This window comes from Dermacentor albipictus, chromosome 1 (genome assembly GCF_038994185.2).
Source record: "Dermacentor albipictus isolate Rhodes 1998 colony chromosome 1, USDA_Dalb.pri_finalv2, whole genome shotgun sequence".
In the NCBI taxonomy this organism is placed as follows: Eukaryota; Metazoa; Arthropoda; class Arachnida; order Ixodida; family Ixodidae; genus Dermacentor; species Dermacentor albipictus.
Window position 1 is genome coordinate 258,033,053 of NC_091821.1, and position 15,953 is coordinate 258,049,005.

The window sequence follows — 15,953 nt, forward strand, 5'->3', positions numbered from 1 at the left end:
TAATGCTCATTAGACAGGCGCGCAGCCAGGCGCAGCCAGCGGCGGCACGACTCGCTTGGCTCGCTTGCCGCCACCATAAACTGTTGGCTACGTGCACGAGTTATCCTAACGACAATGTATTTCTTCGCAAAAACGTAGCGATACCAAACAGTTTCACGCACCGTAGTCTTGTGGTGTATATTTAGACGCATAAACCTTGGGGTGGCCTTTTAACCAGCGCTTGATCTTATGGAGTTCGAGGACTATGAATGCCTACCGACGTCCAATGTGGTTACCCACATGCTTGCGGGTGCCGCGGCTGGAATCATGGAACATTGTGTTATGTATCCTTTGGATTCTGTCAAGGTGAGTTGAAAACTTACGCGCATATCCCGAAAAGTAGGAATTCGTGCTTCACAGTGTGCGATGTGGGGTGCGCTTTCCACGTTTCGCGCTAGTGCTTCCGAGTGCTGCGGGCACACTGGTCTTGAGTAACCTTCCGATCGGACCACATATTTGCCTACTTAGCGCATGATCAGTTTTCGCGCAGCACGATATTCAAGGGGGTCGGTAGATGTTACCAGGTTCACCAGAGCAGTCGTCTCACGTTGGTGAGGTGCTGAAAAATGCGACCTTGATGTCCTGCCCACAGGTACAGGGCATCGTTCGCGTTTGTCTATTTCTGTTGATTCTCGTAATCGAAGTTGATTGTTTTGTTTGCAAACACGGACACAAAATTGACAATGCCGCCGTGAAGTACATATAAGTGGACTCCACTCGAGTCCGCCGAGAGCACCGAGTTATACAGGTGAGCCCCTCTCGTAAGTCTGCTGTTCACTCATTTGTGTTCACAACCCCTATTCATGGCCTGTGACATTTCTGCATATGGCTTATAGTTTAGTGATTGCGCTTAAAACGTTTGAAAACTGCATTTCTATAATGCGTTCGAAGGCGTGATCGAAGTTTCGCCATTTATTTACGTTTTGATGACTACCTTTTTGCAGACTAGAATGCAAAGCCTGCGGCCCAGTCCCGGTGGCAGGTACACCTCAATCCCTGATGCTTTCTACAAGATGGTGCGGCACGAAGGCGCACTCCGGCCCGTCCGGGGCATGAGTGCAGTGGTTGTCGGTGCCGGCCCAGCCCATGCCCTGTACTTCTCCTGTTATGAAAAGCTCAAGCGAACCATCAGTGGCACGGAACATGGAACGAACAGTCCAATTTCTCAAGGTGCGTGGACATTATCGTGCGCCTGCAAAATAGCAATCATAAAATCTTAACTGTGGCGACTTGTCAGGTTGTAGGGCTTGGTTGTAGAACTTATCCTTCTGTGTCATTTGATGCATTTTGTAGCAGCAATGCAGGTGCTTGTCGTTGGTTAAAATTAGCAACTGTAGTTGTCAATTCTTCAGAACACTGCATAGTCATCGCCCATATAGTTTTCCCACATGTTTTATTTTTAATGCGCAACAGCAAAGCAGTCTTGCACGTCGTTTTTAGAATTTCACCATGACTGTGCACGTTTTAAGATCAATCATACATTTAATTTCTGGAGGATTCTTATACTTTTTTTCCCCTTAGCATATGCAGCCAGATTGGCAAATCTTATTTTGGCTTACGATGAAAAGTGTGACATAATTTGAAATGCACTGGAAGCTCAGGTAGGGGGTATCCTAATATTCAATATTTTGGATATGAATTGAATAGTCTTTGCTATTCTCTTTGTATTACAATATTTCAAATATTCACATGCACCTAATAATAGCACTCATTGGAGTTTCAGAGGACAACGACTTACACAATCGGGGACTTTTAATACCATATGATTCAGCTGGATGACAGCCGTTGATGCTACATAGAGACACTAGTTCCTCAGTGAATGCATGGAGCAGCTAACTCCTGTAGAATAACAGCTAGTAATTCAATGACAATGCGACGCCTTTGGGCAGCCTGTGTATTTGCTTTATTCCTCTGTTTTATTCATAAAGTAATTTTCTATTTGGCACATCTCATTCCCAGGTGCTTCTTAAAATGATGTGCAGTGTCGTAGCATTGCTCCACCAAAGAACACAGCACTCTGTGTGCACATGGTGACAGGCTTATCTCTTCTTTCATTGCTGTCATTGCCATGGTGCACTAGATAACTGAAAGAAGTACATAACTTAAACGGTCCTCAGTTGACTGGATGTCAAGTTATGAATGGCATTACGTGCATGTATCATACCGGTGTCACAGATACATTTCTGATCGCAATTAGGGCCTTTCCAGATTGAACTTGATCCAGATCCAGTGTTGCTACACGATCATTTGCAATGGTGATCTTGCGGTATCCGGATCCCGGCAATTGTGATCCTTGAATCACAATCGCAGGCTGACGTCTGCACCCTCTGGCGCAGTATTCTGAAAACACTAAAAACAAAAAGTGAAGGCAGCTCAATAAAATACATTTAAAAACCTTATTATCAGCAATAGTAAGTTGTAAAATTGAAATATTGTCCAAATTTAACCATATTTTACAAATCTGAATTTGTAACCAAAGCATTATGGACTTCTAAGCGTTGCCGCCGAACAGCAGGCGTTAATAACTCGATCTGGATCAAATCGTGTTGCAGCGACCATTGTTGATCGCAATCAGAACTGTACATGTGACACCGGTATTAAATGATGTAAATAACCCTTTTTTACCACATGGACTCCGCACAAACTTTATTTTTTATTTTATTTATGAATTGGAACATTTTTGGTATTCAATTTCATATTCGAATGTATCTATCTCGAACATTTTGATTTGATTCAGTTTCGAAATTCAACTATTTAAACACCTTTAGTGGCAGAATATGGATTGTAATTAATAATAATGTCCTTAGTACACAAAGACTGTAGGTGTAGTGAATGGATTAAGTACTTCGATGAACTTATTTACGTACTGACTAACTGACCCTGTTGGCTACCCCTGTTGTATCTTTTCATGCATATGTTTAAAGCAGACAGCTTCTGATTAGCTATAAATTACAGAGCATAATTGTCTATAGACATTTGTTAAATTTTAAGCAAGGAACTTTTTAGACATTGCTCAATAGTTGCCTCACACTGCACACTCAAAACCACCCTTGCCTGTCATGTGCATTGTACACTGTTGCAATGTCACTCTAGTAGAGTTCAACACTGCGAAGCAACTCCTCCTAACATTATGTGTGAGACAGAGAGACATTGATAGGAGAACAACCTCCTGATGCCAACCACTCTATAGGGCCCCCCTTTCAAGGTGACAACCTCTATAAATAGGTGCTGGACTGACCTCTTCAAAATGCCTTCTTTCCCCAAAACAATTTCCGACTGGAACAGATTGCCTGAGGAGCTAATGTCCATAACATCAGACAATTCATTTTCTTCCTTTCTGTGACATTTTTATGTAAAAGGAGTTTGTGTTTTTCCTATCGCAATGATATTTTTCTTGTCACCAGCACACGATGGTATTTCATGTACCTTCTCATTTTCAACCCCCCCCCCCACACACACACACACCCACAAACACACACACACTCTAATGCCAGACAATGGCGCTGTAGGTATTATGATAAATTAAAAAAAAATGGTTGAGTATCGGGCCAGGGGATATCGCTACCCATTAGAAAAATCAGTGGTCATACCGGGATTTGAACCATCCAGCATATACCAAATGGATGCTCAACCATTTCAACCATACATGCAATATGGAGAGAAAATGGAAGGAGGATGACCTCCAGGCACCAACATTGAAGATGTATGGTGCCATGTTGCCTCAGGCTTTGAATCCGCTTCTGCTCTTCTTACCCTCTCTGGCTATTCCTTGGGCAAAATTTCATGTGCATGGTATAACTAATTCCTTTAAGAAGGGGTGTTGTGACAGTGATGAGCTCAATATTTTTTATATTACTTTATTTCTTTGAAAATGACTGTTTTCATATGTTCATGAGGCATGTCTGCTGCACAAATCTGTTCCAGCCATGCATTTTTGTGCACAGCTGTTGAAGCAGTTGTGTAAACTAACCTTGCTGACTGCTGTACTACTACAATACTGGATGTTCCATGTAACTTGATTCAAGGATTTTAAAAAAACAAAACACGGTAAACCGTAGCTGGCTGCAACCAACAACATATTGTTTACCAACATGTCACGCTTCTCAGAGTATTTTTTTCATGTTTGGCTTAATTAGTTAATCAACTTAGATGGATTATGAAAGCAATTTTAATAATCACTTTAGGGTCAAGTGCATTTCGTTACGTTGTAGAGGGGGTTCAGAAACAACCGATCCAGTCTTTTGTCGCAATGTATCTCCCGTGTGGTGCCTTTTTCCAGAATTGAAAGAAAGCCCGCAAAATATATGCACACACACACACACACACACAAAAAAAAAAAAAACGTGCTTGCGCTCATGCACTATCGTATTGCACTGCCTTCCACCATGTTTCAAGCGAATGACTGGTAATGAACAAATCGTAATATTGAACTTGCATATTGTTTTTACATTGTACTCAATAGGCTGTAACTAACTTAGCTCATAAATACGTTGCAGCAGGAAAAACCTGCTTTTTCTCTCAAAAGCTTACTTGTTCCTTCCTCCATTTTTTGTTGAGTCCTCATCATCCTTAGAGTGTGTGTGAGTAAGAAATTGCAGCACAATAGTTCATTGGCTGCATGAGCTGTAGCTGGTGCCACTACGAACTAGTGCACTAACAGCAAGTCACGAACACCAATCAGAGCAGCAAACAGCTGAAAAAACAAAAAATGTGGCCAACCCCAAGCAGACCAGTGCAGAAGGTAGCGGATAGCTGAAAAAAAAAAATGCAGAGCGGCATAATGACCATGGCAATTTCCACACTTAAAACTGGCTTTAGTCAAATTAGCTGCATAATACAAGCAATGTATCACTTTGCCTTTCTGCCAGTGACTTCTTACTAGATGTAGCATCACTGTCACCAGTAGTGAGCAACAGCTTTTAGCATGCTAGGAATTACAGAGAGGGAGAGGGGAAGCTATGAAAATGACAAAATGTAACTTCTGGCTTGTCGTAACTTTGCTGATTGAAAATATTTTGGAAAAATTCTTGTGAAGGCATACTTATGAGGGGATGCCCTTCCATAACAAAGGTGTTTTGTTATAAAAGCATATGTGAATATCGTGGAAAATATTTACAGACATTCCCATAGATGCCATAATCTTCACAAAAAAAGTGGGAAAATATTGGTTAAGAAGGGTGTCAGGTAAGAGGATGCGATCTCTCAGTTATTCACTGCATGTCCACAATAAGTATTCATGATGCCGATTGGGAAGCACTAGGTGTAAGGATCAATAGTAAATATCTCGGTGACCCGAGTTAGCAGGTGAAGTTGACCTATTAAGCAATGCAGTAGACGACTTCTGACAAATGTTTAAGGACCTGAGGTGGCAAAGTACAAGGATAGGCTTGAAGATTAATATGCAGAAAACTAAAGTTGAGTAGTCTTGTTAGAGTACAACACTTCATGTTTGGTAGTCAGCCTCATGAAGCAGTGAAAGAGTTTATCTAGGTGAAGTAGTCAAAGGAGACCTGTATTGTCAAAAAAAAATCTACAAGAAAATGAATACGTCGTTGAAGCATAATGGGCACGTACTTCCAAATCCTCCAACTTGTAGAGGTTCTAGTTGAAATTAAGAGGAAGCTTTAGCTCGGGAGCTCCTATCTAAATACACGGAAAAGGAGAAATAATTTTCTCTGCAAACACTGCACCAAATCTGATGAGCTTTCTCGCATCTAAAAGAAAAATTTAAAACTAGTGACTGTTAGAAGCGGATTTTTGATGCAGACCGTCAACTTCTTCATAAAAATTGAAAATTGTAAATTTTAAGAAAATGAAACTATAAAAATTTACAGCTCTATAACTCAACAATGAAAATTGTATTGATTCTTTCAATTGCATCTAATAGTACATCTAAAGCATACAAACTTGATGTATTATACATAGCTCTCAAAGGCACCACTAATATGAGAGTTGGACTTTTGTAAAACCTTTGTGCACCTTGTAACAAAGTCATCTAAGATATGAATGAATTAAATTTGTACGCTTTGGATGTATTGATAGATGCAATTTACAGAACTGTGATGTCTGTTCTTCGTGCAGAGTTAAGGATTTATAAGCTTTGTGCTCTAATTTTTCAAACTTATCAGTTTTTGTCATTTCTTGTAAAAACATTCAGGACATAAATTGGAACTCTGCTTTTAACACTCACTAGAGTATAACTTTTTCTCTGAAATGCAACAAATTTCTTTAAAATTAATGCAGAGGTTATCTCAAAAAGGCATTTCCATGTTTTACATGTATTTGATTGGTCAGAGCTTCCATTTAACAGGAAGAACTGTAGTTCGGCAAGCTATAAAATGCATTAAACGGAGGTCAAATTCTGGACTGTGGACTTTCAGTGCTGTGGTGGTTCAGTGGCTACAGTGTTGTGCTGCTGAGCATTGTCGGTTTAATTGCAAGCAGCAACATTCTATTGGGAGGTGAATGTGAAAATGCTTGTTCTTACATTTAGGTGCATGTTAAAAAACTCTGGGTGGTCAAAATTAATCTAGAGCCCTTCCCAACACAATGTCTCTCTTAGGCTACAAGTTTCAGGATGTTAAATGCCATAATTTGATTTCATTTTCAGTGATATATCTTTTAGCAGATGCTGATTGGCTGTAACGCCCATTGCTCCAATGAAGCATTGGGGAAGATGCTACATCATGCAGAAGTTAAAGCATCTCCTAAACTAATTAATTCAGAATACGGCTTCAATCAATAGTCTTTTTGAATAACAGAGTGTGTGGCCAAGGGAGAAAAAATAAGTCAAGGGTGGCAGAAGACAGAGGGAGCAGATTTGGAAATCTGCAGCCATCGGGTGAGAGAGGCCTATATCTTCTGGTGAAATGATGATAACTTCTTATATACTATCTGTCAAGCCTCTCTTGATTTTGACTGTCTTTTGCCCTTTCTGTTCGTTGTGGATCATTAAATGTAGCACCCATAAAACGTTTTTAAGCCATTATATTACTGCTGTTTAGCAAATACTAAGCACACAAGGTAATTATAAAAAATGATTACACTGTAATATACATTGTAACAGTATGGTACTAGCGTGGAGGCAAAATTCGATGCTGTTTTATTCAGTGACAAAGTAGAAAACAACTTCACCATTGAAAAGACAAAGTGGATTAAACTACCAGGCTATTTCGTTGCCTGCTGCAGCTATTCTCTTTTTGACACTATCTTCAACCTTTGATTCCCAAACCTGTGCTGTAGTTTCCCTATCAAATATTACCAATATTTTCCACTGGCAAGCCTTATTTGTTTCACGACACAAAATTAAAATTAAATTGTGGGGTTTTACGTGCCAAAACCACTATCTGATTATGAGGCACGCTGTAGCGGGGGACTCCGGCAATTTGGACCACCTAGGGTTCTTTAACATGCACCTAAATCTAAGTAAACGGGTGTTTTCGCATTTTGCCCCCATCGGAATGCAGCCACCGTGACCGAGATTCGATCCCGCGACCTCGTTGTTTAGCAGCACCACACGATGGCTACTAAGCAACTGCGGCCTTCAGGACACAGTTCCTTTTTTGATTGATTTATTTATTTCACACACTGTCAATCCTTCGTGGGATTATAACAGGAAGGGCAAGTACATATGGTAGTATTTGCAAACAAAGAATATAAATACATTGTATAATCACGAGTGTGTTATTGCAAAGGTTTTGGCTTCGCTAAACAAAAGAATGAAGTACTTCATCACAAATGCCATATTTGGATACAATATACTATAATGAAGAAGTATCTGAGAAAAGAAGAAACCAAACAAGAAAGAAAAAAAAAGAACACCTGAAAACACATGCGATATAAAACACCTAATGAACATGACAAACAGGATGCAGTCATGCATATAGAGCATCATACAAAAAGAACACTCATAGATTAAAGTTTTAGGCTGTGAAGATCGGTAACAAACCTGAGTATGTAAATCAGAGCTCTAAGGCGAGGAGATGTTTTTCCACGGAATTTGCAAATGTATCTAATGAGGAGCTGTTACTACTGGATTCACTCAATTTATTCCACGCTCTTATCCCTAAAGGAAAGAATGAATTCTTAAAGCAATCGGTATGAAAAGAATACTCATTGAGTGTTTATGTGTGTTTATGTCGCGTCGGCCATGTTTCATTTCTGGAGATGTATCTAGAGGTATCAATATTAAGCTTGTTGTGTAAGAGTTGGTACATAAGTTTAGAACGGGCTAGTACAGCTCGGTTTTGTACTGTTAGGATTCTGGCTTTGTTAAGTAGTTCGGTGGGCGAGTGTTAATTTATGTTTATTGTATATATACCGTAGAGCTTTCCTTTGTGCACCTTCTAGTTTTTTAATTAGTCGTTTAGTGTATGGGAACCAGATAACATTTGTGTACTCAAGGACTGACCTGACGAAAGTTTTGTAAGCCAGAAGTTTTGTATCATCGATTGGTGCTAGTTGGAGGTGTCTTCCAAGAAAGAAAGGCATTTCATTGCAGTCGCTGTAACATTATTTATGTGGGAGTTCCATCTGAAGTCATGTGTTAACGTTAATCTGAGGTACTTGTGTTCATGAACTTGTATTAGTGGCACGTCGTCAAGAGTATACATAAAGCTCTAGTTACTTTTTTTTTCTGGTGATTGAAAGAACAGTTGATTTCTTAGTATTGATGGTCATCTGCCAGTGGGCACACCAGTTAGACACAGCTTTCAAGTCGTTTAATATTATGTGGTCATCATGTGAGTTAATATTTCGATAAAGAATGCAGTCGTCTGCAAATAGCCTAATGTTTCCTGTGATTTTTGCGTGTAGGTCATCCATAAAAATTAGAAATAAAAGGGGAGCCAGAATGCTTCCTTAGGGGACTCCCGATGTTACCTGGGCTGTCTGGGAAATCTCTCCGTTCACTTCCAGAAATTGGGTACGCTTTGTAAGATAGTCACCAAATCCAGTCATTTTTGGGGCCTGTACCTAATGTAATCTCAAGTTTCTTCACTAGCTTCTTGTGTGATACCCGATAAAATGCCTTCGAGAAATCGAGTAGGATGAGGTGTGTTTGTCTGTGCTGTATGGGGGGACATTAGATGGCATGCACATGGCCTCGTCACCTGTAGCTATTAGTCCTCTGTGTCACGAAGACGAAGGCCATCTATGATGCTTGTCAAGGGTGGAATGTCAGTAAGAGGCGTATGCACAGCGAAGTACAACAAATATGTAAATGTATTTAAGGCTTTTATACCCATTTTGTCCCAGTGGCACATACCACTTCTAGATAATTGGCCAAAAATGGGCAGATACCCGGTAGTCTAAGTTGTCTGTTCATGCACATACCCAGAGGCACGTGCCAAGCAGCCGAAGTTGTTGCATACTATGCTTGTGGACAACTTTCCTTGGCAATGAAGGGATAGCTAGAGAAGCAGAGCTTCTACACTGTGTTACTGCGCGAAGTAGTCCGGCAGCATTTGACAGTGCCTTTGGTTGGAGCAGGTACTGAATCAGTGTAGCTTAAGTAGGACAGTTTCATATTTGCCCAAAACGCGCAAGAGAAAACCAAAGAGATTTGTTAAGTTAACAAGATGGTAATGTTATCTCTTCCCCAGCTTAAGCTAACATGGATGAGAATGTGGGACTTATTTTTAAGATCGCTTTACCTCTGTAGCCTTCCTGTTATTGCCACATAAGTTGTCTACAAGTATAGGCGAGGAAATGATGATGAATGCCAAACCCCGGGGAAGAGGCAAAGAAAGCTTTGCTTTAAAAGTGGTGCATCCAAGTAAATAAAAGCAGAGCTAACATGAAGCCTTGAGGCACTCTAATAGTTTGTATGGATTTTTTCCCCAAATTTTCCAGTGCTGCCATCAACACAATTCCAATTATCATTTTTCACAAGCAACAAAATTAAGACACCTGAATCCATAATAACTTGGCACTGCACATTGTAATGAACAGTGAATAACTTAAATGCTGAAAAACAAACTACATGCGAACTGTGGTGCTGAAGAAGAGGTGGAAATGGAATAAGTTTCACAATCATTGTCTTCAGTGGTTTGAGTTGGATGCATTATTTCCTAACAACAAACTGTTTTTTTTGACAAGTTGCACATAAGCAATTGTTTTACACATGTGGGCGGGATGCATGTTGCACTATGATACGCTGATGCATGTACATCGTTACAACAGTGTGTCATAGCAGTCAATATACTATAAAAGGAGGGATTGTGAATTGGGCTTTGTGAACATGGCTGCATATTCTATTTATAAAACTGAAGTGCAGACACATGTTATTTGTTCTAGTTGCTGGCATCATGGTTAGGCTCACTCACTTCCTAGCAGCACAAACAGGCACATTCCTTTTTCTGTTTTTCTCTAAATTCTGTTCCCAATGTAGGCCTTATCTTTGATTTCAGGTCTTGCAGGGTGCTTGGCCACAGTGATGCACGACAGCATAATGAACCCAGCTGAAGGTGAGTTTGCAAAGCAAGTGGCTTTTCGGCCTTTCTCTCTATTCATCTGGCAATGCCTTTAATGAGTTTTTTTTCCTGCAGTGGTGAAGCAGCGAATGCAGATGTACAACAGCCAGTTCAGGCGATGCACAGAGTGCTTTTTGCATGTATGGCAGCACGAGGGAGCACGTGCCTTCTACCGGAGCTACACCACACAGCTGTCCATGAACATTCCCTTCCAGTGTGTCCACTTTGTCACCTATGAGTTCATGCAGGTGGTGACCAACAAACGACGCGCCTACGACCCAATGGCGCACATGGTGTCTGGTGGTGTGGCTGGTGCATTTGCTGCAGCTGTCACCACACCGCTGGATGTGTGCAAGACATTGCTAAACACACAAGAGACCTCTCTACTAAAAACCACCCATCAGTCTCAGATCAGTGGCCTCATTAACGCAGCAACCACCATCTACAGCTGTTGTGGCATCAAGGGTTACTTTCGGGTATGTCATTCTAATGTTAACCTAGTTATTTGGCTTCTTGTTTGAGAAATTTTCACACATACATGTAAAGAATGTGCCGTTATTATTGGCCCTTTTCTAGCTCAAAAATTGGGACATGTTTCACTTGACTAGGTATGACCATTTTATTGGAAAAAGAAATTGTTTACTGTGAGACTGCTATTTAGTCAAGACTTAAATAAGGCATTAAGAATTGTAAAGAAAAGAGCAGGTGTGACAAAGCATGCAGAAGTTTAACAACTTTATTTGTTCCACCTAAAAAATTTTAATGTTTCAAAAGCCTTGCCGAAGCACTGATGGAAGAAGTGCAATGAATGTTCACTTGAATAAACTTGGTTGTAAAATACAGTAAAATGAGCTAATTAGTAGAATGTAATGTTTATTTAAACATGTTGTCTCACCAGGTCATCTTGAACTGCAGAATGGCACCTGGCTGCACATTTCTTGCAGTTCATGTGGCTGTGGTATTTTAATGGGTATGCCATCTATAGTTTGCTGTATATTATGCTGAGGTAGTCACCTATGCATAGTGGCAGTTGGAAGGGAGGCACCAGGGCTACATGAACAGAATAGCACTTTCACTGCTGGAGTCCCACCTCATGACACATACTTTGAGCAAGCTGCAATTCACTAGGGAGTTGTGTACTTTAGTTCCTTTAATGGGGACCATGAACAGATGGCAGCACCGACTATGCACATGGTGCTACAATCTTATTAGTATTAGTTCAGTGTTTGTCTGGCTGAACTCTATACCACCAGATGGCTGCACCATGCAGGTCATTCACGTTAGTGCCTCCACTCATTCGGTAAAATGCTCTATTAATTAAATAAGTGTAGCTGTCACAGCAGTAAATCGGGCACTTGTACAACCAAGTCAGCCAAAGTGCACATTTTGCTTTACTTGATTTGGGGTGATTGATGCTCACTAGAGGTCATTTTCAATGATATCTCCTCCCGAAGTTTTATTTTCAAGACTTGTAAATGGGCTGAAAATTGAGAATTCTTGTCAGAAATAGATCCAATTCTACCTTCAGCCTTTCTATAAAATGCCACTGGTAAAATCGAGGCAGGCCTTTGGTCACTTGTGCATTTTATATTACAATTCACATTTGTGTTCAGTGGTCCCAAAATATATATTTGTTTTAAATTATTCGCTATCAATTAGCTGGTTGATTATAAATAGCAATAACTAGAGTCCAAATTTTTATTTTAAATGGAACAGTATGGGGAAACCTTTTGCCTCTACCCAGTGAGCTTGGGCATTACTTGAACTTGATTTTGCCATGGACAGCAACCTTTTATTTTCGAAGGGGAGCTACAGCTGTGGATGCATTTCCTTCTGAAGTTGCTAAAAGCAATTTGTGGGTAATGTATGACATCAGTGAAGATTATGTCTCATTAATGAATTATTACTGTATAAGTGCTGCTACTCATGTGAAGTTCATGTGCATGAAGTGACCCTTTAGCATTTTAGTGTAGGCCTGGACTGCAGTTGTAAACGTCTTGTGCTCTGCTCATTTGCAGGGAATGCACGCCCGAGTGTTGTTCCAGATGCCTGGTACAGCAATCTCTTGGTCTGTCTACGAGTTCTTCAAAGCCAACCTGAACAGGCATAATCCAAGAGAAAGTGAATTTGGCTCTGCAACCAGTATAGACACTGCCGTTGCTAGTGTGTCCATAGGTCGTTCTGGCACCATCTAGGAAACAAGTGACCCGTGGACATGGAGCTGCATGCAGTCAGTTGGCTGCTAGAATTACAATTCGTGACCACAGCTGTGCCTCGCCCGGAAGAGCTAGTCACATGGCAGCAAGCCTTGGGCAAAAGTGTTCGAGCCTGCCACAGGAGTGGTGTTCATCTCATTCCAGCCGAGATGAGCAGGAAGCAAGGAAGCAACCTTTGAAGATGAAGAACAAGCTCAACGCCTTCGTCTTTCAAAACAAGGATCAGACTGCTTGGGTGCAGCAGTTAAGCTGCAGTGTGGTGCTTGGCTTTTGCTAAGACACTTGGTCACGATATGGACTCCAGAGACTGTGGTGCTGCTTAACATTTCATCCCTATTAGGTTGTTTGAAATATCAAAAGGGGGCAAGAGAGAAGTGATTCCAGTAGCTAAGCCTCCCTGGAGCGGAGCGGCTTTAAGCGAGACACGTTATGTACAGATGTTGAGATTGAGAAAACGGTAATAAAGTAAATTCAGTAGTTGAGTTTTTAAAGGAACCGTACTGTCCACCATGCTGCAAATTTAGTGGAGAGCATAATCGCCCTGCATATTGCCGATGAACACATACACATGCTTCTGTTACTACCACTGTGCAGGCCCAAGTTAGGGCTTGCCATTGATATTTGTAATCATACTTAGGGCAAAAACAGACATGAGAAGCTGATGTAAATGGTGCCATGTGTACATATCAACAATAAATGCTTCCAGTAGTGTGCTATCTTGCTGCCTGTACAGGTAGTATGTTTTGTAACAAAGCTCATAACATGCCCTTGTGCTACTTTGACATAGCTTTGGGTTGCACAAGTTGAGTCAAAGGATGTTTGCATTCTTGCACAAGTTTCATGACCTTAGTTATTGGCTATTCATATTTTTCTAATCACTGATAGGCATTGTGGGATCAAAATATGGAGAACGTTCCACAACCTCTTTCTGTAATCAAAAGATTCAGTGTAAACCAAAGGCCTCTTTTCTGAAGAGTAGACGGCTATGATCAGTTTGACCAGTTATTGCTCCCATGCCTCGTGTTCACAGCAACATTAGCGCACTCTACCTTTGAAATGAGTATGAAAGAGCAGACAATTTCTCTGGAAAGAATATTTGCACTAGAAATGATCCATAAATAGTCAAATGTTCTCACAAAGAACCACTACACGCATGAAAATATATGAACCATCACATATATGACTAATTTGTGTTTATGAATTTGAGGGTTTAAAACAAAAAAGAGTTTAAGAAGATCGCCCATATGACTTCTGAAAACGAGACAGATGTACTGTGACAATATCAAAGGAAGTCCGATTTTCTGGTGGTGCTTTCTGGAAGCGCAGATTGCCATTTTCTTGATTGACTTGTCACATGCCCTCTGAAAACATGCAACACATGAAATGTTTAAAGGAAATTCATGAAGGAGTTCCCTTGTGCAAGGCTAACAAAGGGGGAAAATGTTTTTTTGCACGAAGGCCATAAAATAGTCTTGCAAGCTTTTTTTTAATCGTGACAAGAACATCCGTCTGCCTTGTTTACTGCATGTGTACACAAACAAGTCCATTTAAATAAATCCATGAAGGAGTTCCCTTGTGGAAGGCTAACAAAGGGGGAAAATGTTTTTGTGCACAAAGGCCATAAAATAGTCTTGCAAGCTTTCTTTTAATCATAGTGACAAGAACCTCCGTCTGCCAAGTTTACTGCATATGTGCACAAACACAAGTCCATTATAGGTCCATTAGCATGCTTTCAATACTGTATAAAATATTCACCAAGATTTAATTTCCTATAGAATCAGGGCAACACTTGCCTTCAATCAACCATGAGAATAGACTGGCTTCAGAAAATTCTACAATGGATCATATCCATGCATCAATCAGGTAATCGATAAATGTGCAGAGTACAATCAACCTCTCTATATGGCTTTCATAGATTATGAAAGAGCATTTGACTGAGTAGCGATACTAACAGTTGCAGAGGCATTGCATAATCAAGGTGTACAGGAGGCATACATGAATATCTTGGGAAATATCTACAAAAATTGCACAGCTACCTTGCTTCTCCACAAGCAGAAACAAGAAGGGCCAGGCAATCTCTCCAATGCTATTCACTGCATGCTTAGAAGAAATATTCAAGTCATTAGAATAGGAAGGCATAGGAGTGTGGATCAACAGTGAATATCTTTGCAAACTTTGATTTGCAGATGACATTGTCCTGTTCAGCAACACGGGACGAATTACCATAAATGATTGTGGACCTTAACAGAGAAAGTGCAAGAGTGGGGTTGAAGATTAGTATGCAGAAGACAATGTTCAATAACCTGGCAAGGGAACAAGAATTCAGGACTGCCATTCAGACTCTACCCAAGTAACCACGGATATCCGTGGGACGTCCACCATAAGTCCCAACGTCCATCCATCCGGATATCCAACACGGACGTCCGTGGGACGTACAGGAGAAGTCCATATCCTGTTTGGATGTCCGAAGGACATCCCACCGGGATGTCCATGGGACATCCCATTTTGAACGTCCGCTGGCTGTCCATAAATAGGCATGCCCAGGATATACACTAGTGAGTTATATATAAACTAGCATAAATATATTGCCGGAAATTTTAGTTTGTTCATATTATATTTGTTTATTTTTGTTCTCTATCGGACACAGTTCATTCTTTTTTCAAAGAAATATAAATATATTTCCAACTTGATATCAATTCTGCCCACTTTAACATCGCAGTATTAAAATACGATTTTTTTTTTCTATCGGTGGGTCATACAAACAATTTGTAGTTTGCTTTAAAAAAAAATGCTTGTGGATGACTAGCAGAATATATAAGCGCCCATTTGAAGCCACTTATTCGACCTAGAGCCAAGCACTCAAGTTATCCCTCATTATGAAAAGTTCCTGATCATAGAGTTTTGGTCCTGACCTCCGAACATGTAGGTTCAGGTTTATCATTGAAACAGGAAGTAAAACACGTTGTTGGGCTAGTTGGTGCATTGTATTAAGAAAAAAAAACAGCAAAAAAAAAAGACGGACACAGGAAACATACACAAGACAGGACTCTTCCAGCCTCTTTCCTGTCTTCTCGTATGTTTCCTGTGTGCGCCTGTTTTTGGCTGGTTTCTTAAAACAGGAAGTTGTCTGCAGTGTTCAATTGTGCATACAGTAATATCATTATAGGTAACAAAAACAAATCTCAAAGGCTACGCTTTTGGTGGCTGCGTGCGTTGAAAGCGATTA

The 15,953-nt window shown here is 40.5% G+C and overlaps 1 protein-coding gene across 1 annotated transcript; it reads left to right on the top strand.

Moving 5' to 3' along the window:
- Positions 1 to 4: 4 nt before the first annotated feature.
- Positions 5 to 13,222, top strand: LOC139054346 (mitoferrin-2-like). The gene is made up of 5 exons (XM_070531207.1): positions 5 to 345; positions 984 to 1,209; positions 10,449 to 10,505; positions 10,587 to 10,987; positions 12,530 to 13,222. The coding sequence occupies exons 1-5, from the start codon at positions 229 to 231 to the stop codon at positions 12,704 to 12,706; spliced, it is 978 nt and encodes a 325-aa protein (XP_070387308.1). The 5' UTR covers positions 5 to 228; the 3' UTR covers positions 12,707 to 13,222.
- The last annotated feature ends 2,731 nt before the right edge of the window (positions 13,223 to 15,953 follow it).

Bases quoted from the DNA above. Each gene is read 5' to 3' on its own strand.
- LOC139054346 (XM_070531207.1), top strand. From the start codon at position 229: ATGGAGTTCGAGGACTATGAATGCCTACCGACGTCCAATGTGGTTACC. The intron at 10,506-10,586 runs GTGAGTTTGCAA...TTTTTCCTGCAG, and splicing joins CATAATGAACCCAGCTGAAG to TGGTGAAGCAGCGAATGCAG. The intron at 10,988-12,529 runs GTATGTCATTCT...GCTCATTTGCAG, and splicing joins GCATCAAGGGTTACTTTCGG to GGAATGCACGCCCGAGTGTT.